The 26,237-nt window shown below is 39.2% G+C and overlaps 1 protein-coding gene and 1 long non-coding RNA gene across 19 annotated transcripts in view; one reads left to right on the forward strand and one right to left on the reverse strand.

Annotated features, from left to right (window-relative positions):
* Positions 1–26,237, reverse strand: part of ANK2 (ankyrin 2) — a 689,834-nt gene that overhangs the window by 88,889 nt on the left and 574,708 nt on the right. For all 18 annotated transcript variants that reach the window (XM_073804958.1, XM_073804947.1, XM_033856740.2 and 15 more), the window contains 4 exons: positions 23,776–23,973; positions 19,556–19,654; positions 19,088–19,186; positions 193–291 (listed from right to left, as the gene is read on the reverse strand). In XM_073804958.1, the coding sequence (XP_073661059.1) occupies positions 193–291; positions 19,088–19,186; positions 19,556–19,654; positions 23,776–23,973 (495 nt within the window). The remainder of the gene's footprint in view (positions 1–192; positions 292–19,087; positions 19,187–19,555; positions 19,655–23,775; positions 23,974–26,237) is intronic.
* On the forward strand, positions 211–19,167 carry LOC141278756 (uncharacterized). Its single transcript, XR_012331901.1, has 4 exons — positions 211–350; positions 2,426–2,554; positions 8,441–8,606; positions 18,239–19,167. It is a non-coding gene; the product is annotated as an uncharacterized lncRNA (long non-coding RNA).

The raw sequence follows: 26,237 nt of genomic DNA on the forward strand, positions 1-26,237 counted from the left end.
CTCCCTCCCGGGACGAGCGCTCTCAGGGAAATCCCAGGCTGATTTCTGGAAATCCCAGGCTTTCCGGAGTGCGGAGGCTCATTTAAGGAGGCTGTATGGGGACTCAGCTCAGCCAAGCGGCCCCCCTGGAGGGGGATAGGGGCGGGGGCAAGGAAGGAGCTGCGCGGAAAGGGGCAGCCGGCGCCGCCTTACCGCGGTGGTGGCGTTGGGCTTGGCCCCGTGCGGCAGCAGGACGTTGATGATGTGCGTGTGGCCCTGCTGGGCGGCCTGGTGCAAAGGCGTGTAGCCGTTCTGCAGACGATGGTGGCGGCAGATCGAGCAGAGATTTGCAAAAGGAGGAGGAAAACTAGGTTAGCCTTTATTTTGAATTTCTTAGTCTTATTTACAACCAAACCGTCACGGATGCCTGCGTCTTTGGAGCACAGTATCACCAGCAGCCCATTTTCTCAGCAGCAAAACTCCCCCCCACACACACCTTACCGTCTGCTAAACAAAGAGGCTGGCTTATGAAGTAGCAAGATTAACAGACTCCAAACCATAACTAGAGTTATATTTTCACCAATTAGCATTTGAGTTAGCATTAAAAACGTGTATGCTGAGAGAAGATTTATAATGAGAAGGAGCACTGTCACAGTGATTTCTTCCCTAGGAAAAAGGAACGGTCAAGTGTTTAACTGAAGCTTCGGAGTACCATACAAACAGCTGCTTGTTCATCGAGACTTCCTTCATCATTAACCTCTGGGCTAGCTTTAAGAATTCTAAGTCAATGAAAATAAATCTAAATCTTATATTCCTTTCAGAGAACACCTCAGTCAAAGACGTACCCACTTAAGAGAAGATTTCATTGGAAGCTGAGTGGCCCACTTTCAATTAAAAAATGTCTTTTAAAAGTAGGTTCTTTTTAACATTCTAGTCTAAACTTTCACTCAGATGAAAGTTCTGTAATCCGTGATTTGTGAGGAATTGTTGTTGAGGTTAGTGGGAAGCCAATCTTGCTCAAAACTCTAGTGGGTGGTGGGTATGGTACAGGTTGGTTGCATATGCACATTAATTAAACTGCATTGGAATCCTTGGAGGCACAGCAAAACATTAATAGCTATTGTGTATTAAGCATCCATTTTACGCCAGATATTGGACCTTATATTTATTCTTTTTTTTTTTTTTTTTTTTTTTTTGCGGTATGCGGGCTTCTCACTGTTGTGGCCTCTCCCGTTGCGGAGCACAGGCTCTGGACGCGCAGGCTCAGCGGCCATGGCTCACCGGCCCAGCCGCTCCACGGCATGTGGGATCTTCCCAGACCGGGGTACGAACCCATGTCCCCTGCAGCGGCAGGTGGACTCTCAAACACTGCGCCACCAGGGAAGCCCCATTGTCTCTTTTAATCTTTATTACCATTCTGAAAATGAGAGTGCTTGGTACACAGTAGGTGTTTTATAAATAACAGATGCCTAAATGAGGGCATGAACAAATGACTGAATAAATGAATAATTTTCTCCCCATTTCAGAGATGATGAAACTGAAAATAACAAGGTTAAGTAATTTCTTCACAGTCATTCTAGGTTCAGATCCTATGTAGAAGAGCATGAGAGACAATGACTACCAGATTACTTTTTTATTGTCTACCTGCCTCACCCCCAATAAAATTTCATCTATGTATGTCAAACCCAAGTGTCCTGGGCACAAAGTCCTGAGTAGCCCATGCATACCTTAAACTTGTAAGAGTATATGTTCCCTACATCTAGTGTCACTGCCTCCTCATGACCAACAGGCACAATTGCTTCTCCTGTCTACATGAAGTGTCTGACTCTGTGCTGTTAAAAAGAAAACCACAGGCCCAAGATGGAGTCACTTATGCTAAGCCACACCACCATATTGGGGCTTAATACCTAACCTAATTGAAATTTAGTCTTAACCAGGCAGTCAAGAATTTTCTAGTCAATACCAATGAGGTAATACGTTCATTCCCCAAAGGAAGATGAAGTAATCTGCCACATAGACCTTTTCTGTCCCCCATAGGTAGGTTACCTAAGCCTGAAATAATCTTTTTTTTTTTTTTTGCAGTACGCGGGCCTCTCACTGTTGTGGCCTCTCCCGTTGCGGAGCACAGGCTCCAGACACGCAGGCTCAGCAGCCATGGCTCACGGGCCCAGCCGCTCCGCGGCATGTGGGATCTTCCTGGACCGGGGCACGAACCCGTGTCCCCTGCATCGGCAGGCGGACTCTCAACCACTGCGCCACCAGGGGAGCCCTGAAATAATCTTTTTTCTTTATGACTTGCTTGTCCTGCCTTTAAAAATCTTTCCCTTTTGGTAGCCCTTTGGAGCTCCCCTCTACTCACAGAAGGATGCTGCCTAATTCATGAATCATTCAATAAAGCTAATTAGAGCTTTAAAATTTAGTCAGATGAATTTTGGTTTTTTAACAGATTTGGTGGCAGCAGTGTGATCCAAAGTGAAGTTCTGATGGCATTTTGGGACAACAAGAAACACAGTCGTGATACCTGCAAACTCCTATCTGAGTCCACTGTCTTTCTCTCCATTTCTGGGGACTGTTGGTAAGTTCCTCTCGGTTTGAGCTCTGCTCTTTTTGTGTTGAACTCCAGATCTAACTGGCTTTCCAGTTGGTTCCCAATTTGTTTGGAATCACTAGTTCCATGTTGGGTATTTCTGGTAGTTCCGACCACAATTTCCTATTTGACTGGAAACCCCAGCTTATGGTTCTGTCCCTAGATTCCATGTTGGGAACTGCTAGCTACAGTTCCCCATTTGTTTGGAATCAGTCCACAGACCCTATTTGTTGAGGTCTGCTGGTTCAGTTCTTCACCTCAGGCTCAGGTTCCAAGTTGGGAATTGTTGGTAGTGTACCAGGGCCTTTTTCTTGGCCAGGCTGCAGTATTTGGTATTTACTGTACTTAATTCTGCAGTGTTAAGGTACACATACTTGTTTGTCCTGTTTTGTGTAGATAAAGGCTAGCTAAAAGAGATGGGATCTTTAATTTCTAAAGAGTAAAGTGCACCGCCTTCTGGCACAACTGCCTATTTTATGTCTAAGAACTATAATCGCAGAAGCTATAGATGTCTACAAAAATGTCAAAATCTTACTGTGTCCTGAGAGTTTTACCTGGTAACTATCATGTTGGGGATCCCCAAAATATGACCAGACAGAAATGTGGGTGGCACTCCATTTGTGGCAAAATATGGCTGGACAGAAATGTGAGTTGAACCCCATATGAAGCTAGGGTCCTACCGAACTGCTGCCAGCCCTCAGGGAAATTACAATGGCCATTATGAGGAACATTCCAATTAGATAAAATCTTTTAAGAAGTGAACTTAAGGGCTTCCCTGGTGGCGCAGTGGTTGGGGGTCCACCTGCCGATGCAGGGGACACGGGTTCGTGCCCCGGTCCGGGAAGATCCCACATGCCGCGGAGCGGCTGGGCCCGTGAGCCATGGCCGCTGAGCCTGTGCGTCCGGAGCCTGTGCTCCGCAACGGGAGAGGCCACAACAGTGAGAGGCCCGCATACCGCAAAAAAAAAAAAAAGAAGTGAACTTAAAAGCAAGGGATACATATTTTAATTGGTATGCAAAAGCCTCCAAAAGGGTTCAAAATTTCAAAATAGCTCCACTGAAAGTTCTGTTGCAAAGAGCTAAGAAAAAATTAAAGATATAAGAGGTTCCTAAAACAAAAGACTGTAAGACTGACATAACTCCAGTGGTCCCCTCTTTCCTCCTTTACTTAAGTATTCATTCTAGTAATCCTGTCTGAATTGCCTTTTCCACTCTAAAGAGAACAGGAGACCGTAAACAAAAGCCCACCATGTTAATGGCCTTACAGACACCCCCATGCCTATCTTCGAAGGAGGGCCCCCATATGGACACCTCTCAGAGCTGATGAGACTTTGAGGGATCTTCTGGTAAACTGCTACACTATGCCCTTAAATTGCCAAGGAAAGCTAAAATTAAAGTGAATAAAAAACAGGAGCCTGTAGAGGGGATCCAGGGAAAAATGGCAGAAGCCAGGGAAAGGTAAGAATTCTTACCAAACCCAGTTCTACTGAACCTGTCTATAGTGCCCAGGTGAAAGAGGAAAATAAAATTTCAACTTGTCCCTTCCTTTCCAATACAGATCCATTGGTTATTGATCCTTTCTCTCCCAGGGATAGCCATTGCCTTCTTGCTTGTCTTGCTTGATGCCCTAAGTACCTGGCTTGGCTTTCTGCCTGCCTGGGACATGCAAGTTGTCAGTTCTTTCTTTTGCTTGCCTTTGGGTGACTCTAGATCTTGTGAATATAATATCTTTTGCACCCTTTCGGGGGACACCTCTTGAGTCCAAGAGTTTGTTCAATATTACCAGAAATATCCATTGTTTGTCCTGGCTGAAAACTGACAAGATATTTGAAAGGATTTAATAACTTTATAACCAGAGGTTTGGCCAAATTGGAAGCTGATATTCAGAGCCTGACAGATTAAAAAAAATTTTTTTTGGCCATCTTCTCTAAGCTAAATGTAACCAGAGAGAAACATTCCAACATAGGTAGAGGGGTATGTCAGTCCGTTAGCATCCAGGCTCCAACGCAGTTCTTTAAGGAATTGAGAACAACTGTCCTTATCTTAAAAGTCTTTGCAAAGCTAGAAGTATAGCTCTAGAGAACTGCAGGAAAAAAAAAAAGGAGGTGGGGAAGGGGACTTTAAAAAAAATACAAATTGCTAAAGCAGCACTCTTGCCCAAAAATCTAGTTCAAGGAAAATTTTTAAATGAAAACTGTAAGATCTCTGTTTATGTCTGTCTGTATGCTCATGTGTGTCTATATATGTGTTGTAGGTGTGTGGCATTTTTCTACCTTTGAATGGTATTGCTAAAGTTAATTTGTAAAAGAGCTCCATTTAACTGGCTTAAACAAGCAAGCCTTTTACAAATTTAGGATTCAAACTAACCCAAATGCTTTTCAAGTTCACATGATCTGCGATAATGTTTGGTAAATAAAGGCTAGTTTAAGTTTGATGGTTTAATGAAAATAGATATGCCTTTAGAGTTAATAACATTGAATATAATGCAGACAAAACTTTTTATTCTACCTGGGCTTATTAGTCAAATAAATTCATGTTATCTCTTGCAAAATTTGTCAGCCAGAAAAATAACCTAGAACATTAACAGACTTTGTCTAATGTCTCATGAGGTTTTTGTGGGTGGTCTAAACATAATTATTGAAAACAAGTAAATTAAATGGGTGTAAGTGAGAGAAAAGTTTCTAGATGAACTTTTTCGTACTTACCCCAAAGCTTTCTAGTATCCTGAGACCTTAAAGTTTTGCTAAGTTGAATTAAATGATGGATAGTCATTGAATATCCAGACCATTTCCAAATAGGATAAAATATTGAAACATTTATTACTGGGCATAGGTTTATCCACTTTTTGCTTCCTTTCACAAAGGAATTAAAGATATTTGGGTCTATTAGCAAACATCTTTTGTGCCATTGTGAGCATTTTTCCAGAAATTATAAAAAGTGTTTATAAGTCTGGCAGTAAACAGAATGCTGATATAAATGACAGTTTATAATGCTTACTTCTTAGTTTTCACTAGAATTAAAGGTTACTAAGAGTTAAATATTCTTATATGTGCAGTTAGTTAAGCCTACTAGAAATAATAAGGAAAAGGAATTTTACATGTGGTCAGGACTAGATAAGTAGAATGAATTTAGTTATGTAAATAAGTTTGAATATCAAAAGTTGGCTGGTGCAAAATTGGAATTTGTTTTTTTCTCTGTGAGAAGGTCAACATTTTTTGTTTTCTACAAGTCTGTTCTTGAAAATAAGAGATTACGGAAGGTTTTTCTTTAAGTAATCTGCCTAGAAATAACAAAGATATTATATCTTGTCAAAATAATCACCTATGTTCTATGTTGTCATTATCAGGTCATTGATTACTTAAATAAACCTAGTCCTCTAGATATTAAAAGAGCTAAGTTTTGCTCAGAACTATGTAACCTTCAGTGTCTACCTAGGAAATCTTTGTTATTTTGATTAAATAGGTAACTAAGTATTGTTTCACAATGACCTATGACCCTATTTGATCAAGTTATAAAATCTTCTGATATTTTTGACAAACTTCCCCAAAATCAAATTCTAAATGAAGTCTTTTTGACCTTAAACTAACATGGAAATTTTCCAGAGGGCCCCTGGAATGTTTCAAAAGATTTGTTCTCTCTCCTTATAAAAAGGGAGATGCTTATTTGGTATTAATTATGCTTATTTGGTATGTTAAATTACATGGGAAGCATGTAAGAAGTAATACAAAGCCTTCTTTATGTTGTGTTTATTACAGGTATATGTTATAAGTATTTCATAAATTGTGTGAAATTCCTGGAAATCTGATACGTCCTAATTCCAGTTATTATCTAAATATGTTGTGTGTCACAGAAATAACTAAATATCCTTGTTAATTCCATCAGGTCTTTAATAATGGACATTTTTTAAGTCTTCTGTCATTTGCAGAGAGCTATTGTTTTACTCTGACACTTTGCAAAGGTCTTCTGGCAAAAGTATTTCATCTTCAGAAAAATTCAAGAAAATAACTTTTTGACAAGTGCAGGCTTCTGATAACTTTAAGATCATACAACTGAATTGGTAAGCACAAAGCCTGCCTTTGGATATTCTTGGAAGGGATTATACCAAGTCCCGTTTACTATTCAGATGACAGCGAAACTTCAACAATTCAAGCCTTGGGCACATATTTCACAGTTAACAAAGACTCCAGCTGACATCTGGTCCCATCCAAATGCTGGAGACCTCCAAATTAAACTGACTAGGAAGAGAAGTAGCTGACATCAAGGTAGACTGCTTCTTCCCAAGACACCAGATCATGACTTCATGCTTTAACTAAACGTGAAACCCTCTCTTCTCCTTTCCTTTACTCCAGCATTGGCCTGGAAAGATAACACCACCATTCATATCTCCCAGGCCATTGCTAAGAGAAGTAACCTTTCAGACTGCTGGATTTGTCATCAAAAACTCGGATCTGTCCATGAGGCTAGAGACCCCTGGTATGTTTCCCTGTCTCTTATTAATACCCCAGATTTGGGAAACTTTGTGTCCATGTTCTATGCAAAGAAAGGGATACAAGGCAAGAATAACCAGAGTGCAACTGCCTACATGGTCCACAGACCCTTAATACCAGGAGGCATGCATGATTCCAAATTAACTCTCTTTGACAGATCCCTACATCCCTGATTAGGAGTAAATGTTAATGAGGAACCTCTCTTTAACTTTTGAAGATATTCCAGATTCTGTTGCAAAGATAAGAACTGCCCAAGAAAGATCCTTAGACTCTGTGGCTAAAGTTATTCTTGATAATAGGATAGCCCTTGATTCTGTTTGAGCTGAGCAAGAGTGTGTGTTGCAGCCAACACCCCCTGCTGCACTTGGATTAACACTTCTGGGGAAGTTGAAACAATTACATAAAATCACTGAGCAAGCCACTTGGCTTAAAAAAGGTGACTCCTTCAATGAGGTCTTGATTTCAATTGATTTCGGTCTTGGGCACCACGGCTCAGAAGTGTACTCCAAACATTGGGAATTATCCTGCTTATAATAATTATAATAATCTCCCTCGTGCATCGTGTTCTGGCAAAAGCTTTAAATACATGTTCACAGCCACTAAACACAAAGCAAATGATCTCCCTAAGACTGGAACATCAGGAAAGGAACGAAGAGAATAACCAATTTAAAGATTGTGAACCTGAAGCTATAATCTTTGAATATCACGGGGTAGAAGAAACATCATAACCTATGGATACCACCAAAGAGATGATAAAAACCATGAGAACTTCAGAGAGGTAGCTGAGAGTGATGCTAATGCCTTAAAGTTTGATCACTTCTTTCAGTTAAGCTGAAAGTCTGATCAAAAGGGGGGAACTGTTAAAAAGAAAAGCCATAGGCCAAAAAATGGAATCACTTGTGCTAGGCCACACCATGAAACCGGGGCTTAATACCTAACCTAACTGAAGCTTCAACCTCGCCAGAAATGTAGTCTTAATTGGTCAGTCAGGAATTTTCTGGTCAGCACCAAGAACGTAATCCGTCACGTGGGCCCGCACCATCCCCAAAACGAACAAGAGGTAATCTGCCACTTAGACCCCTTCTGTCCCCCATATGTAGGATACCTAGGTCCGAAATAATCTTTTTTCTTTATGACTTCGTTGTTCTGCCTTTTAAAACCTTTCCCGTTTTGCAGTCCTTCGGAACTCCTCTCTACTTGCTAGATAGATGCTGCTGATTCATGAATCATTCAATAAAGCCAATTAGATCTTTAAAATTTACTTGATTGAATTTTTTTAAAACAATGCATAGGGTGCCACATGATTCCTTCTATGCTTTCACTCTGGCCTTTCCATCCATGGGGATGTACCATATGTGTGACAGTCTATTTGTCTGACTACCCCCAGGCTGGAATGTCATCAGCTTTGCCTTGTCTGTTATATATCCCTACAATGGAATGACCTCAGGAAACCTGGAAATATAAATCAATTACAAGGACTCTGAGAAACTTATAGCTACTGCAAGGACTCTGCTCTCAAGTCAAGTAATCCATGGATATTTCAGGAGCATAAAGTAAGTAATATTTCTTTTCCTAAAAAAATTACTCCTTTCCATTGTGTTTATAAAGATTATACCAAAGTTTTATAAAATTTCCCAAATTTTTATACCAAGTGATGAATCTTTGAAGAGTAAACGAAATACGTATGTTTTTATTTTCATAGCAACAAAACAATTTTTTAGTAACTATGGTTACATATGGGATGTGAGGAAGAAAACATGATTCCTCCTCCAAAACTGTCATTTTCTGTGAAAAAATTCTGAAGTATTTATTAAAAGAATGTCCTTTGAGGTATGTATCTGTCCACTCCCCTGAAGATATATGAAAAGATATATTTACTTCCAAAAGCAGGTAAAATCTACATAGTTCACTTTTTTAAAATCTGAAAAGTTAAAATGAGATTTTTCTCTCAACCAAATGTCCATTTGAATGCAGATGAAACCCAGGGGAGGTAAATGACGTTATATAGACAACATGTCTGGCTTTTAAATATCCTAACAATTTCAACAAATATTTAACAAAAAAATATGGTAAACGTTTTCAAGTTCTGACAAAATCTCATTGCATTGCTGCATTTATGCTTTTCCGGAGAATACCTGGATTCCAGCAAGAAAGTCTTTCCAGCAATACTTATATGTGAACTGACTCAGCAAAAAGGTATCACACGCTAAAGCCTGAGAATTCATATGGAAGCTTTTAAATAAGTCTCAAAGTGCAATTTCATGAACACTCAAGAACTGCTCAGAAACTAGGCAATAGCTATTCTTGTTAGAGTCAGAGTAGAAGTTTTGAATCTCAAATGTTATTAGTATTATCAATAATTAAAAAAATAACTTTATTTTTAATTCAGTTACAAATACGCTTATGTATAGGCATGCTTTTGTTTCTACTTCAAAGAGGATATAAAAAACTGAGTTCCAAAACTTATGTTTCTAATTAGTAGCATCTTTTTTTTTAAACATCTTTATGGAGTATAATTGCTTTACAATACTGCGTTAGTTTCTGCTGTACAGCATAGTGAATCAGCTATACATATACATATATCCCGATATTCCCTCCCTCTTGTGTCTCCCTCCCACCCTCCCTATCCCACCCCTCTAGGTGGTCACACAGCACTGAGCTGATCTCCCTGTGCTATGCAGCTGCTTCCCACTAGCTATCTGTTTTACATTTGGTAGTGTATATATGTCCATGCCACTCTCTCACTTTGTCACAGCTTACCCTTCCCCCTCCCCATGTCCTTCAGTCCATTCTCAATGTCTGCGTCTTTATTCCTGTCCTGCCCCTAGTTTCTTCAGAACCACTTTTTTTTAGATTCCATATATATGTGTTAGCAGACGGTATTCGTTTTTCTCTTTCCGACTGACTTCACTCTGTATGACAGACTCTAGGTCCATCCACCTCACTACAAATAACTCAATTCTGTTTCTTTTTATGGCTGAGTAATATCCCATTGTATATATGTGCCACATCTTCTTCATCCATTCATCTGTTGATGGACACTTAGGTTGTTTCCATCTCCTGGCTATTGTAAATAGTGCTGCAATGAACACTGTGGTACGTGTCTCTTTTTGAATTATGGTTTTCTCAGGGTATATGCCCAGTAGTGGGATTGCTGGGTCATACGGTAGTTCTATTTTTAGTTTCTTAAGGAACCTCCATACTGTTCTGCATAGTGGCTCTATCAATTTACATTCCCACCAACAGTGCAAGAGGGTTCCCTTCTCTCCACACCCTCTTTAGCATTCATTGTTTGTAGGTGTTTTGATGAAGGTCATTCTGACCGGTATGAGGTGATAAATGTATTGTGGTTTTGATTTGCATTTCTCTTATGATTAGTGACGTTGAGCATCCTTTCATGTGTTTGTTGGCAATCTGTATATATTCTTTGGAGAAATCTCTATTTAGGTCTTCTGACCATTTTTGGATTTGTTTGTTTGTTTTTTTGATATTGAGCTGAATGAGCTGCTTGTATATTTTGGAGATTAACCCTTTGTCAGTTGCTTCATTTGCAAATATTTTCTCCCTTTCTGAGGGTTGTCTTTTCGTCTTGTTTATGGTTTCCTTTGCTGTTCAAAAGCTTTTAAGTTTCATTAGGTCCCATTTGTTTATTTTTGTTTTTATTTCCATTTCCCTAGAAGGTGGATCAAAAAGGATCTTGCTGTGATTTATGTCATGGAGTGTTTAATCCATGACATTTAATCCATTTACATTTTTTTAAACATCTTTATCGGAGTATAATTGCTTTACAATGGCATGTTAGTTTCTGCTTTATAACAAAGTGAATCAGTTATACATATACATATGTTCCCATATCTCTTCCCTCTTGCGTCTCCCTCCCTCCCACCCTCCCTATCCCACCCCTCTAGGTGGTCACAAACCACCGAGCTGATCTCCCTGTGCTATGCGGCTACTTCCCATTAGCTATCTATTTTACGTTTGGTAGTGTACATATATGTCCATGCCACTCTCTCACTTTATCACAGCTTGCCCTTCCCCCCTCCCCATATTCTCAAGTCCATTCTCTAGTAGGTCTGTGTCTTTATTCCTGTCCCACCCCTAGGTTCTTCATTACTTTTTTTTTTTCCTTACATTCCATATACATGTGTTAGCATACGGTATTTGCTTTTCTCTTTCTGACTTACTTCACTCTGTATAACAGACTCTAGGTCCATCCACCTCACTACAAATAACTCAATTTTGTTTCTTTTTATGGATGAGTAATATTCCATTGTGTATATGTGCCACATCTTCTTTATCCATTCATCTGTTGATGGGCACTTAGGTTGTTTCCATCTCCAGGCTATTGTAAATAGAGCTGCAATGAATATTTTGGTACATGACTCTCTTTCAATTATGGTTTTCTCAGGGTATATGCCCAGTAGTGGGATTGCTGGGTCATATGGTAGTTCTATTTGTAGTTTTTTAAGGAACCTCCATACTGTTCTCCATAGTGGCTGTACCAATTCACATTCCCACCAGCAGTGCAAGAGGGTTCCCTTTTCTCCACACCCTCTCCATCATTTATTGTTTCTAGATTTTTTTTTTCTTTTTTTTTTTTTTTTCTTTTTCAGTACGCGGGCCTCTCACTGTTGTGGCCTCTCCCGTGGCAGAGCACAGGCTCCGGATGCGCAGGCTCAGCGGCCATGGCTCACGGGCCCAGCCGCTCTGCAGCATGTGGGATCTTTCCGGACCGGGGCACGAACCCGTGTCCCCTGTATCGGCAGGCGGACTCTCAACCACTGCGCCACCAGGAAAGCCCTGTTTCTAGATTTTTTGATGATTGCTATTCTGACCCGTGTGAGATGATATCTCATAGTAGTTTTGATTTGCATTTCTCTAATGATGTTGAGCATTCTTTCATGTGTTTGTTGGCAGTCTGTATATCATATTTGGAGAAATGTCTATTTAGGTCTTCTGCCCATTTTTGGATTGGGTTGTTTGTCTTTTTGTTATGGAACTGCATGAGCTCCTTGTAAATTTTGGAGATTAATCCTTTGTCAGTTGCTTCATTTGCAAATATTTTCTCCCATTCTGAGGGTTGTCTTTGGGTCTTGTTTATGGTTTCCTTTGCTGTGCAAAAGCTTTTAAGTTTCATTAGGTCCCATTTGTTTATTCTTGTTTTTATATCCATTTCTCTAGGAGGTGGGTCAAAAAGGATCTTGCTGTGATTTATGTCATAGAGCGTTCTGCCTATGTTTTCCTCTAAGAGTTTGATAGTGTCTGGCCTTACATTTAGGTCTTTAATCCATTTTGAGTTTATTTTTGTGTATGGTATGGTGTTAGGGAGTGTTCTAATTTCATACTTTTACATGTAGCAGTCCAGTTTTCCCAGCACCACTTATTGAAGAGACTGTCTTTTCTCCACTGTATATTCTTGCCTCCTTTATCAAAGATAAGGTGACCATATGTGCGTGGGTTTATCTCTGGGCTTTCTATCCTGTTCCATTGATCTATGTTTCTGTTTTTGTGCCAGTACCATACTGTCTTGACTACTGTAGCTTTCTAGTATAGTCTGAAGTCAGGGAGCCTGATTCCTTGAGCTCCATTTTTCGTTCTCAATATTGCTTTGGCCATTCGGGGTCTTTTGTGTTTCCATACAAATTGTGAAATTTTTTGTTCTAGTTCTGTGAAAAATGCCAGTGGTAGTTTGATAGGGATTGCATTGAATCTGTAGATTGCTTTGGGTAGTAGAATCATTTTCACAATGTTGATTCTTCCAATCCAAGAACATGGTATATCTCTCCATCTATTTGTATCATCTTTAATTTCTTTTATCAGTGTCTTATAATTTTCTGCATACAGGTCTTTTGTCTGCTTAGGTAGGTTTATTCCTAGATATTTTATTCTTTTTGTTGCAATGGTAAATGGGAGTGTTTTCTTAATTTCACTTTCAGATTTTTCATCATTAGTGTATAGTAATACCAGAGATTTCTGTGCATTAACTTTGTATCCTTCTACTTTACCAAATTCATTGATTAGCTCTAGTAGTTTTCTGGTGGCATCTTTAGGATTCTCTATGTATAGTATCATGTCACCTGCAAACAGTGACAGCTTTACTTCTTCTTTTCCGATTTGGATTCCTTTTATTTCTTTTTCTTCTCTGATCACTGTGGCTAAAACGTCCAAAACTATATTGAATAATAGTGGTGCGAGTGGGCAGCCTGGTCTTGTTCCTGATCTTAGTGGAAATGGTTTCAGTTTTTCACCATTGAGGATGATGTTGGCTGTGGGTTTGTCATATATGCCCTTTATTATGTTGAGGAAAGTTCCCTCTATGCCTACTTTCTGCAGGTTTTTTTTTTTTTTATCATAAATGGGTGTTGAATTTTGTTGAAAGCTTTCTCTGCATCTATTGAGATGATCATATGGTTTTTCTCCTTCAATTTTTTAATATGGTGTATCACATTGATTGATTTGCATATATTGAAGAATCCTTGCAATCCTGTTTTGTGATTGCTTGTGATTGCTCTGTTCATATTTTCTATTTCTTCCTGGTTCAGTCTCAGCAGGTTGTGCATTTCTGTGAACTTGTCCATTTCTTCCAGGTTGTCCATTTTATTGGCATAGAGTTGCTTGTAGTAATCTCTCATGATCCTTTGTATTTCTGCAGTGTCAGTTGTTACTTCTCCTTTTTCATTTCTAATTCTACTGATTTGAGTCTTCTCCCTTTTTCATGATGAGTCTGGCTAATGGTTTATAAATTTTGTTTATCTTCTCAAAGAACCAGCTTTTAGTTTTATTGATCTTTGCTATAGTTTCCTTCATTTCTTTTCCATTTATTTCTGATCTGATCTTTATGATTTCTTTCCTTCTGCTGACTTTGGGGTTTTTTTGTTCTTCTTTCTCTAATTACTTTAGGTGAAATGTTAGGTTGTTTATTTGAGATGTTTCCTGTTTCTTAAGGTAGGATTGTATTGCTATAAACTTCCCTCTTAGAACTGCTTTTGCTGCGTCCCATAGGTTTTGGGTCGTCGTGTTTTCATTGTCATTTGTTTCTAGGTATTTTTTGATTTCCTCTTTGATTTCTTCAGTGATCTCTTGGTTATTAAGTAGTGTATTGTTTAGTCTCCATGTGTTTGTATTTTTTACAGATCTTTTCCTATAATTGATATCTAGTCTAATAGCGTTGTGGTTGGAAAAGATATTTGATATGATTTCAATTTTCTTAAATTTACCAAGGCTTGATTTGTGACCCAAGATATGATCTATCCTGGAAATGTTCCATGAGCACTTGAGAAAAATGTGTATTTTGTTGTTTTTTGATGGATTGTCCTATAAATATCAATTAAGTCCATCTTGTTTAATGTATCATTTAAAGCTTGTGTTTCCTTATTTATTTTCATGTTGGATGATCTGTCCATTGGTGAAAGTGGGGTGTTAAAGTCCCCTACTATGGTTGTGTTACTGTCGATTTCCCCTTTTATGGCTGTTAGTATTTGCCTTATGTATTGAGGTGCTCCTATGTAGGGTGCATGAATATTTACAATTGTTATATCTTCTTCCTGGATCGATCCCTTGATCATTATGTAGTGTCCTTCTTTGTCTTTTGTAATAGTCTTTATTTTAATGTCTATTTTGTCTGATATGAGAATTGCTACTCCAGCTTTCTTCTGATTTCCATTTGCATGGAATATCTTTTTCCATCCCCTCACTTTCAGTCTGTATGTGTCCCTAGGTCTGGAGTGGGTCTCTTGTAGACAGCATATATATGGGTCTTGTTTTTGTATCCATTCAGCCAGTCTGTGTCTTTTGGTGGGAGCATTTCATTCATTTACATTTAAGGTAATTATCGATATGTATGTTCCTATTCCCATTTTCTTAATTGTTTTGGGTTTGTTATTGTGGGTCTTTTCCTTCTCTTGTGTTTCTTGCCTAGAGAAGTTCCTTTAGCATCTGTTGTAGAGCTGGTTTGGTGGTGCTGAACTCTCTCAGCTTTTGCTTGTCTGTAAACATTTTAATTTCTCCATCAAATCTGAATGAGATCCTTGCTGGGTAGAGTAATCTTGGTTGTAGGATTTTCTCCTTTATCACTTTAAATATGTCCTGCCACTCCCTTCTGGCTTGCAGAGTTTCTGCTGAAAGATCAGCTGTTAACCTTATGGGGATTCCCTTGTGTGTTATTTGTTGTTTTTCCCTTGGTGCTTTTAATATTTTTTCTTTGTATTTAATTTTTGATCGTTTGATTAATATGTGTCTTGGCGTGTTTCTCCTTGGATTTATCCTGTATGGGACCCTCTGTGCTCCCTGGACTTCATTAACTATTTCCTTTCCCATATTAGGGAAGTTTTCAACTATAATGTCTTCAAATATTTTCTCAGTCCCTTTCTTTTTGTCTTCTTCTTCTGGGACCCCTATAATTGGAATGTTGGTGTATTTAATGTTGTCCCAGAGGTCTCTAAGACTGTCCTCAGTTCTTTCCATTCCTTTTTCTTTATCCTGCTCTGCAGTAGTTATTTCCACTATTTTATCTTCCAGGTCACTTATCCGTTCTTCTGCCTCAGTTATTCTGCTATTGATCCCTTCTAGAGTATTTTTAATTTCGTTTATTGTGTTGTTCATCATTGTTTGTTTGCTCTTTAGTTATTCTAGGTCTTTGTTAAATGTTTCTTGCATTTTCGCTATTCTATTTCCAAGATTTTGGATCATCTTTTACTATCATTATTCTGACCTCTTTTTCAGGTAGACTGCCTATTTCCTCTTCATTTGTTAGGTCTGGTGGGTTTTTATCTTGCTCCTTCAACTGCTGTGCATTTTCCTGTCTTCTCATTTTGCTTATCTTACTGTGTTTGGGGTCTCCTTTTCGCAGGACGCAGGTTCATAGTTCCCATTGTTCTTGGTGTCTGTCCACAGCGGCTAAGGTTGGTTCTGTGGGTTGTGTAGGCTTCCTGATGCAAGGGACTAGTGCCTGTGTTCTGGTGGATGAGGCTGGATCTTGTCTTTCTGGTGGGCAGGTCCACGTCTGGTGGTGTGTTTTGGGGTGTCTGTGGCCTTATGATTTTAGGCAGCTTCTTTGCTAATGGATGGGGCTGTGTTCCTGTCTTGCTAGTTGTTTGGCATAGGGTGTCCAGCACTGTAGCTTGCTGGTCGTTGAGTGAAGCTGGGTCTTGATGTTGAGACTGATATCTCTGGGAGATTCTTGCCATTTGATATTATGTGGAGCTGGGAGGTCTCTTGTGGACCAGTGTCCTGAAGTTGGCTCTCCCACCTCAGAGGCACAGCGCTGACTCCTGGCTGGAGCACCAAGAGCCTTTCATCCACATGGCTCAGAATAAAAGGGAGAAAAAATAGAAAGAAAGAAAGAAAGAGGATAAAATAAAATAAAGTAAGATTAAAAAAAATAAAGTTATTAAAATAAAAAATAATCATTATGAAAAATATTTTAAAAAGTAAAAAAAAAGAAGAAAAAATGAATGGACGGACAGAATCCAAGGACAAATGGTGAAAGCAAAGCTATACAGACAAAATCTCACACAGAAACATCTCAAAATCTCAAACAAAAAGAGAAAAGGGGAAACAATAATATATCTTGCTGCCAAAGTCCACCTCCTCAGTTTGGGATGATTCGTTGTCTATTCAGGTATTCCACAGATGCAGGGTACCTCAAGTTGATTGTGGAGATTTAATCCACAAGCAATCTGGGTTGTAGGTTTTTCCCTTTCATCACTTTAAATATGGTCCTGCCAGGAGTTTCTGCTGAAAGATCAGCTGTTAACCTTATGGAGATTCCCTTGTATGTTATTTATTGCTTTTCCCTTGCTGCTTTTAATATTTTTTCTTTGTATTTAATTTTTGATAGTTTGATTAATATGTGTCTTGGTGTGTTTCTCCTTGGATTTATCCTGTATGGGACTCTCTGCACTTCCTGGACTTGATTGACCATTTCCTCTCCCATGTTAGGGAAGTTTTCAACTATAATGTCTTCAAATATTTTCTCAGTCCCTTTCTTTTTGTCTTCTTCTTCTGGGACCCCTATAATTGGAATGTTGGTGTATTTAATGTTGTCCCAGAGGTCTCTGAGACTGTCCTCAATTATTTTCATTCTTTTTTCTTTATTCTGCTCTGCAGTAGTTATTTCCACTATTTTATCTTCCAGGTCACTTATCTGTTCTTCTGCCTCAGTTATTCTATTGATCCCTTCTAGAGTATTTTTAGTTTCATTTATTGTGTTGTTCATCATTACTTGTTTGCTCCTTAGTTCTTCTAGGTCCTTGTTAAACGTTTCTTGTATTTTCTCCATTCTATTTCCAAGATTTTGGAACATCTTTACTATCATTATTCTGAACTCTTTTTCAGGTAGATTGCCTATTTCCTCTTCATATGTTTGGTCTGGTGGGTTTTTACCTTGCTCCTTCATCTGCTGCATTTTTCTCTGTCTTCTCATTTTGTTTAACTCACCGTGTTTGTGGTCTCCTTTTCGCAGGCTGCCAGTTCGTAGTTCCCGTTATTTTTGGTGTCTGCCCCACAGTGGGTGAGGTTGGTTCAGTGGCTTGTGTAGGCTTCCTGGTGGAGGGGACTGGTGCCTGTGGTCTGGTGGTGGGGCTGGATCTTGTCCTTCTAGTGGGCAGGGCTGCGTCTGGTGGAATACCTGTATATCTTTTTTTTTTTTTTGGTACGGCGGCCTCTCACTGTTGTGGCCTCTCCCGTTGCGGAGTACAGGCTCTGGATGCACAGGCTCAGTGGCCATGGCTCACGGGTCCAGCCGCTCCGTGGCATGTGGGATCTTCCCGGATCAGGGCATGAACCCGTGTCCCCTGCATCGGCATATGGACTCTCAACCACTGCGCCACCAGGGAAGCCCCCCTGTATATCTTTTTTTCTTTTCCTTTGTGCTTGTCTAGTTTCACTTGAAGTGCACCCCACTCTTCAGACCAGAGTTCCTAGTGTGAAATGGCTGCGCCCAACACCTCAGCTTGGCAGGCCGTGTGCCTGAGCGCTATGCTCCACATGGGCAGCTCTCTCTTTCTCTCTCTCTCTCTCTCTCTCTCTTTCTGTCTCTCTCTTACTCTCACTCTCCTCTCTTTTTCTGTGTCAATTGTGTAGTCTGTCAGAGTCTTATCCCCCTGGGAAGCCTCACCAGCAGCTCTGCCCAGCCCTGGAGCCTTTTTATTCCCTTTGTGCTTATTCTATTTTTACTTGCTCATAGGGTACTGCATGCAGAGGCCTCGAACCCAGCGCTTCAGACCAGAGTTCCTCGTGGAAATCGGGACACCATGACAGCTCAACTCAAGATGGTGGTGGCTAATTATTAGCATCTTGAATGATGACTTTGAAAACTCCCGAATGTGCTCACACTAATTTACTTGAGCCTATTCACACAGCTGCAGTTAGTGATTTCTGATACATAAACTTAAACAAATGCAATTACATACTTCTTTGGACCAAGAAAATTGGAGCTGCAGGTTATATTATGCATAGTAGCAGTAGTCATTTTACGCATTTCTCTTCCTTGAAATAATTTGAATATACCGAAGTGTGGTTTTATGTTCCCATCATGCTTTGCAGGATAGGACCCTTCATATGGCACTGAGAAAAACAGTCAGCTCTGCATTATCTTTGAAATCTTCCAAGCCAGGCCTTACACAGTATTGCCTCACTGAGCACAACCACGTGGTAGTCCAAATGTGACAGAATTCATTAAAAATGAAAGGCATGCAGTCCAGGCTGCCTGTCTGTATTTCCTCACCAGAGACTGAGGGCTAGGGGAGGGCCAAGGCCGTGAAACAATGTAAAGGAAATCGGCCAGAACATCAAGATATTCTAGCCAGCATCTATTGTATCCTATAGTAAATTGTTAAATCGATGTCGCCTACATGGCTGTCAAAGGTTATTAGAATGAGAAGTCCCAACAACTGTACAAAACTACATCGCTTATTCAAAATCACTTAAGAAGAACTAAAAAGAAAATATGTTTGTAACTGTGGTGAGCTACTGAAGTGTCCATATAGCCGAACCATTTGTTTATAGAAAATAAAAATGAGTACATGTATTTTACCTTGGTTTTTGCATTGACATTTGCTCCCTGCTTCAGAAGAAAGTTGACCATTTTCACGTTTCCATAGTGACAGGCCACAATTAAAGGAGTGTAACCAAGCTACAAGTAATAATAAACAAATAAATTACTACTCTAGTAGTTAATACTCAAGGGGAGAGGGGGGCATGGAGGGAAGCAAGTACAGGAAGAAAAGTGCAAGTCATCCTGACTAGCTGAAGTAATGAGGGAGAGAGGGTAAACCTAAGTCTGCAAAGTTGGAATCTTTTTGTAAAGATTCCAAATATCTGCTATCCATTTGCACTTGCTTTCAGTAAAAATGGAGAACCATTATAGATTTGTGAGGAGAGTCATAAATTATTCAGAATGGGCTTTGAGGAGGGGGAACTTGGACTTGTGGTGACCTGAATGGGGGCTACTGGGAATAATCCAAGGCAGAACCTGTCACAATATTACAGTGACTCGCTTTACCTTTGTGTGAGCATCCTTGTCAGCCCCATGCTTGGTGAGAATATCAGCAACATTCACTTTATCTTCCTGGGCTGCAAGGTGTAAGGATGTGAGTCCACTCTATAGAGAGAAGGGAAGCAAAGGGGGTACAATTGAAGAAGAAAATACATTGTATCATCTATAATACTATGTCTTGAAAAATCCTGAAAAGTTCACAGCCTCTCTCTAGAAACTGCATTTTCTGATATCTAAGACAAACCCTCCAAGTTAATATGACTTTCCATCTAAGACATACTCTCTAAGTTACTCAACACTTTCTTCAAATTACATTTTCTATACTGTGTACTTATATTATGATGTGAGCCTTTAAAATAACTCAGCTAGTAAGCTTCCAAACAACATTTATTTCAAACCCATCTGTGCCTCCTGTTGAATCAATTTATTTCCTTAAATAATGGACCAACCGGTTACTACTTCTACATTATAACCACAGCAATAATTTATATTTTCATCAATCAAACATCACATCAATGAAAAAGATGTCCAGAGTTACAGGAAATGAGTTCAGAATAATTTTCTCCAGCATCTCCAAAGATAGTACATTATTTTGGGGGTTCCGCTAAGTGCTAAATAGTGACCCCATCATTTATATATTGCCCCATAAATTTGGCCAGTTTTATGTACATGTCCTGGCACACATACATCAAGTAATTATTTTAATTATTTGAATATGCAATTAAAGTACAGTTAAGAATTAATAAAAGATGAAAGAATAGAGAAAGGAGGAGGGAAAAGTGGTTCATTCAGTCAATGCCACAGTCTGGCAGCGTTACTACATATGCAAGTATCTCCCATCAAGCAAAATTGAAATTTAAAGAGTATCTTTAAAACCTAAGTCATTTGTATGTTTAACTAGTGTTTTTTGAGTACCTTTCACATGCCAGGAAGTGTTCTAGGCACTCGAATATATCAGTGAATAAAAGCTTCTGCCCTTTTAGAGCTTATATTCCAGCTAACAGTATATTCATGCCGTATGTTTCTCTCCTGCTGTATTGTTCAAATACCTAGTATATTTATCCTCTACCTGTACATCCTGCATCTGTATACTGAGGTATCTTACTTGTTCTGAGTTGGCACCCCCTCTCCCCCAATTCACATCCAATTAAAGTTGACCATCCCTCTTAACCATGGCTTTGCAGGCCTGCTTTACTTCTATAAACTGACAAGTTCTCTGACCTTTAAAAAATCGAAGTGATATTTACAGAGAAAGAAAAAGTTCTCCAACTAGAGAAAGGGCTTTATATTTAAGAGTCCAAGGCTTTTTGATTCTTACAGTGCTGGCTGAGCTCAGCTTTTGTTTTTCCTTTTTTTTTTTTTGGCTGTGCCGTGCAGTGTGTGGGATCTTAGTTCTCCAACGAGGGATCGGACCCAGGCCCTTGGCAGTGAAAGCTCTGAGTCCTAACCACTGGACCACCAAGGAATTCTGGAGCTCAACTTTGAGTTTCATAAAACATGAGGATGAGGTGGAATATGCACTCTTTTGCATTAAAATGTTATCACTTCTAAACAAATAGTATACAGTCCTAAAGTGTAAACAGTATGAATATTAGGACAAAACAGAAGATTATTCTTCATGTTGTTTTTCTCCATATTAAAATAGCAAACATAAAAATATTTCTCCTTTGAGATCATTGGTCTTTTAAAAATGTTATTGAAGTGATCATCAAATATCTCAAAGGCATCTTTAATGGCCTTTCAAATATATGTGCTGTTTTCTACATGACTTTGCAGAATGGATTTTCTACAGTATAAGATTGCAAACTAACAACCAGTATGAAAATCCTCTATAGTTTATTATGGTAAGCTTGCATACCTAAATCAAATTATGTAAACCTTCCTAATAAATTAAGAAAATAGAAGATGTTGAAGGAGTTCTTTTCAAAAAAAGTAATTTATTTCCTAAGATGTACCGGTGGACTCTACAGTCGGTTTTATTTTATTATTACATAGTGATTGGATAAGGAATGTAATATCATTTCTATATTACGGTTCTTACTAAGAAATAATCATTTAGAGAATATGAAATTACTGATTTTAGCTGGTCTTAAGTAGAAAAAGAATATATGTAATTTACAAAAACAGGAGAATTTATTATTGGTTTTGCTTATTACCTGAGATACTTTCACGGTTGCATTATCTTATAATTTATTTATTTCCTATATAACTTATTTATTAATTATTATAATGTATAATTATAAATAATACCAACCAAAAGCCAGGGTTATATTTTTATATATTATATTGTTATTCAGATATATCTTAACATATTTACTAACATTTTACTCTAGTAGCAAATATCAGTACATCATGCCTTTGTCTTTAAGACACCACCCAATGTTGAAATCATTGTTATAAAGATAACATAAATACTTTGTGATTCAAATTGAATATTTTTCTCCATTGCTGAGTGGAGAAAATATTCAAAAATACTCATTAAATATTTGCTGATTGACTGCTAAAATTCTCTCAAAGGAAGTAATATGTTTAGAAGAATACTATCAGGGAGAACATAGTGAACTGATTCCAGATATGTATCTATAATTTTTATGAATTAAAAATTACACCATCAGAAGCACTGTGTGATCAGTTTCATGAAATGTCTAGAATTTCCATTCTACTCAAAATTTTGCCTGATTTGTTTATGGATTTCTTGTGTTTATTTTTTAACGAAGATTTGTTTTTAATGGACAATAAACACTTACATGACTCATTTGTATACTGATGTTAAATGAAATATTCTACTATTGGTTTCATGGTGAGACTATCCCCAGTGGGGTAAAAGACCACCTGAGAGGCATGATTTTAACGACCACAAGGAAATCCATGCCCGGGACTTTAATGACTGTCTGACACACTGAATTTCACCATAAGGCTTCATCATGTTCATTCTTGTTAAAATGCAAATATCTTTTGGAGGGCTAACCGTGTAATTAGTATCACCATGCTTTAAAAAAGGATCTCAGAGGCCTTTCGATAGAGAAGAGAGAAGTGCGGAAGGGCAAGGGATGTACTGGAACACTTCTGAGTGATAAAGACACAGAATAGGGCTCTAGAGGCATTCAAGACAGGCCTGTCTTTTTCACAGCTCTTTCTAAAGGACATAAGCTACACGACCCATTTACAAATGTTATTAAGACCAACTTACAACTGAGTCTCCAAAAGTACTAATTAATTCAACAGTGAGATGTGGAAAACATCTTATTTGTATATTTGTGGAAAATCCTAAGAAACTTAATTTTCACTAAACCCACACCACGTGTTACAAAAAAGTATTAGGAGATCTAACTGATGAGCTAACTTATAAATACAGGCTCCAATTTTTTGTTTCTCAGCAGCTGGCTCCAGTGGAGTACACAGAAGTATATATAGATATAAATATATAGATACAGATACAGATATAGATAGGTATAGATAAGATAGGGGCATAGCTATATATGGAGAGAGACTGACATGTACTTGTAAAAATCTAAATATTTGAATAATCTCTTTTTCTGATATGTCCCTAACTATTACTCTATTAGAGCTAATATGCTGTCCACAAAGGCTATTCTCTGGAGACGTGCTTTATCTGACCACCTCCACAACAACCAGCCGAGCTAGGCTCAACTGAAGCTGGCTCAGAAATCTTTATTTTACTGAGTTCCCTGCTCCCAACCAACAGGTGCCTCGGAAGCTCAGCCCAGCTGAAAATGACTTAGGTCATGGGCACAGACCAGCAGCTTCGAAGCAATTGCTTGGGCCGGAACCCAGATGAAACTGCCACCTCTCTCCCTCTCTGGAATTTGGAATTAGGACCAGCAGGTACCATGGCAATCTGGACTGACTGCTTGAATTGCAGCGATGCTGACTATTGGCAGCTATAGGGTAGCCTCTTTGGTCACATACACAGAGACGCACAGGAAGCAGATCCACAGAGAGAGGCAAATGAAACTGACTTGTCGGGAAAAGTCAAGATACAAACATGCAGCCCTACAGGCAGAGTCTGTGAGCCTCACTCCTGCTTCCTTGTGATCTTCCGGTCCCTCATGAGGCTTGACTCCTTTGCTACACTTGAATTCTATGAGATATTCTTGTTTCTCTTTCAAACCTGCCCCCTTTTTGTTCCAAATGATCTTAGATTGGTTTCTATTTACATTCATTCAGAAGACTCTTCACTAAAGCAAGAGGCAAAACCGGAATACCTTGGTTGACATGTGGATATTTGCTCCCTTATCCAGAAGCAAGGTGACCATATCTGTGTGCCCCTCTTGCGAGGCCAGATGGAGTGGAGTGACTCCTTGCTTTGTCACAATGTTCGTCTCTGCTCCATAGTTCAGGAGTGTGGAAGCTATCTGCATTTGATTCTTCTTGGCAGCAATATGTAAAGGAGTATAGCCATTCTAAAAAAGTAAAGATAAAACTCATGTAATTTGTAAGCTTAGCAATTGCCATGATATATGTCTGAAGGAAATAAGAATCTCTAATCAACAGAAAAGTTAAAAGTGCGTTTATACTAAATCCAAATTCTTGCCCATCGTAAGTTTCCATCCAACAACATCCAAATCTTTGCAACCCATGTCACAAGGCACCCCATTCTACTTACATGTAAGACAGATATAGACACAAATGCCCCAAAGCTTAAAATCTCCCCCTCATAATGCTGCCCCTGAAGAGCAATAAACCAGATTCCTCTTCTATGTGACCGTCCTTTAAATACCTGGTGATGGTTTTCATATCTCCCTTTAGTCTTCAGTTTTCCAGGCTAAATCTCCCATTCCTTCAACTATTCCTGACAGAAGCCCCATTTCTAGAGCTCTCTCCATGAAGGATGACCTGCTCTGGACTGATGCTAGTTTGTCGATATAGCTCTTGAATTGTGCTGCCTGGAACTGAATACTACATTTCACACATGGTTTTAATAGAAGAGAATAAAATGGATTTCTATGGTCTTGTTATAACATTCCTACTAATGTGTACTTTTTACTCATTCAACAGCTATTTAGTAGGTACCTAGCGTGTGCTGGTCAGTGTGCTAGGTGTGGGGATATAGAGGTGGATAAGACCTGATCCCTGTCCTTAAGGGGCTGCATTCTGGTGAAAAAGATATTAATAAAATAGGCTTCTATTAATCCTATTAGGTTAATTAATTAATTAATCCTATTAGGTGGTCAGTTAAAATCCTGGATCCCCCCCTTCATCTCTACAAACTGCTCAAAAGTAGCAATAAGAGGCTACTAGTTTTATGTGGGAGTTTGTGGAGAGGACCAGAGGAACTCATACTTCGTTTACAACAGCCAAACTTTAAACCCCATACTTAGTTAAAAGAACAAACAAACAAAACCCTGGAACAAGTGTAAGTCTGGAACCTGTATTGTTTCCTTTCCTTTTCTTTATCAAGTCAGGTAGAATTTTCCATGAAAAATGCGTGATAGAAATGAAAAGCAGTGGCTTTGCCACTGCCTGTGGCATGCTGAAGGGAAAGACTGCATGTTGATCAAGGGCTTCTTTTGAAACTCTAAGAAGAATTTTAGGTCATGGGGATTCCTGAAGTCTAACTGCAAAGGGTACCAAAAAAATACAAAGGAGTTTTGAGAATTTAAATGCCCTTATGTGTTGTCATGAAACCTTGATCTTCAAACGTCCCTACATTATCTATCTACTCTGTCTTCCTTTCTCCAAGCCAAAATAAGCATCTTTCAGTTCAGATGAATATTTCCCTCTAAGCTGCTCAAGAAATTCAGCAGCTCTTCTTGGAAGTCCTTTCATAGGTCCTTGATGTTCCACGTCCTCTAGAACATTGCACTTGGACCGTGGGCTCTGTTGAATAAAAGGGCACATAGATTTTTGTGGAACCTATAAGTTTAAACACTTTTTTGGCTACGGTGGGCTTTCTTCAGCCCCACCTCCCCCTATTTCTGCAGCACAGGCTTTACCAAGGCTAAGCAAAGAATCAGTAAACCTACCAAGTTTAGGTAAAGTCAGAGACCTACGTGGAGAAGGACAGGGAGGTTTTAACATAACAACATAAGAGATCATCAAAGAGAGTGTCAAATTTTTAGTAATATAAGAGGTCTGACTGACCAGCAGATACTCAACCTGCAAGTCTGAAGAACCCTCCTAACTCCACGTAGAGTCAAAGTTTTTGGAACCAAATAACAATAACAACAGCAAAACCCGATGAAGACTAAGAAAAGATTCCGGATTTTGGTAGAAAGAAGCAAAGAGGTTCTAGGGTCCAAGGGACCACGTGTGTTGAGAGGTGGGGTGGGGAACTGTAGTGAATAGCGTGTCAAAAGTGGAGTTAGGGGTGGGGTCCAACCAACTGGCAGCTTCTCGGAGCGGCCCCCGAGCTACAGGACTCATGCTGATTGACAGGCGAGGTCAGATGAGTGGAAGACACTAGAGGAGCCTCCTGAAGCCCCCCTCTGTGGACCCTGGAGTAGAGGATGCTCTCCCTAGTGATCTGGACTTTGTTCACGTGTGCCAAAGAGTAAGGACCACACTCTATAGAGGCTGGAGATCATGGGCACATTTGTCTCTTTGGAAGAACCATACACGTTATTTTATAAGTTAGGTCTTTTCTCCCTGGTACATTGAGAGCCCATTGTGGGAGGAGAACACGTGTTTTATAGTTTTACTACAATCCCTTCTTTATATACATGTG

Source organism: Tursiops truncatus, chromosome 5 (genome assembly GCF_011762595.2).
Source record: "Tursiops truncatus isolate mTurTru1 chromosome 5, mTurTru1.mat.Y, whole genome shotgun sequence".
NCBI classification, from domain to species: Eukaryota; Metazoa; Chordata; class Mammalia; order Artiodactyla; family Delphinidae; genus Tursiops; species Tursiops truncatus.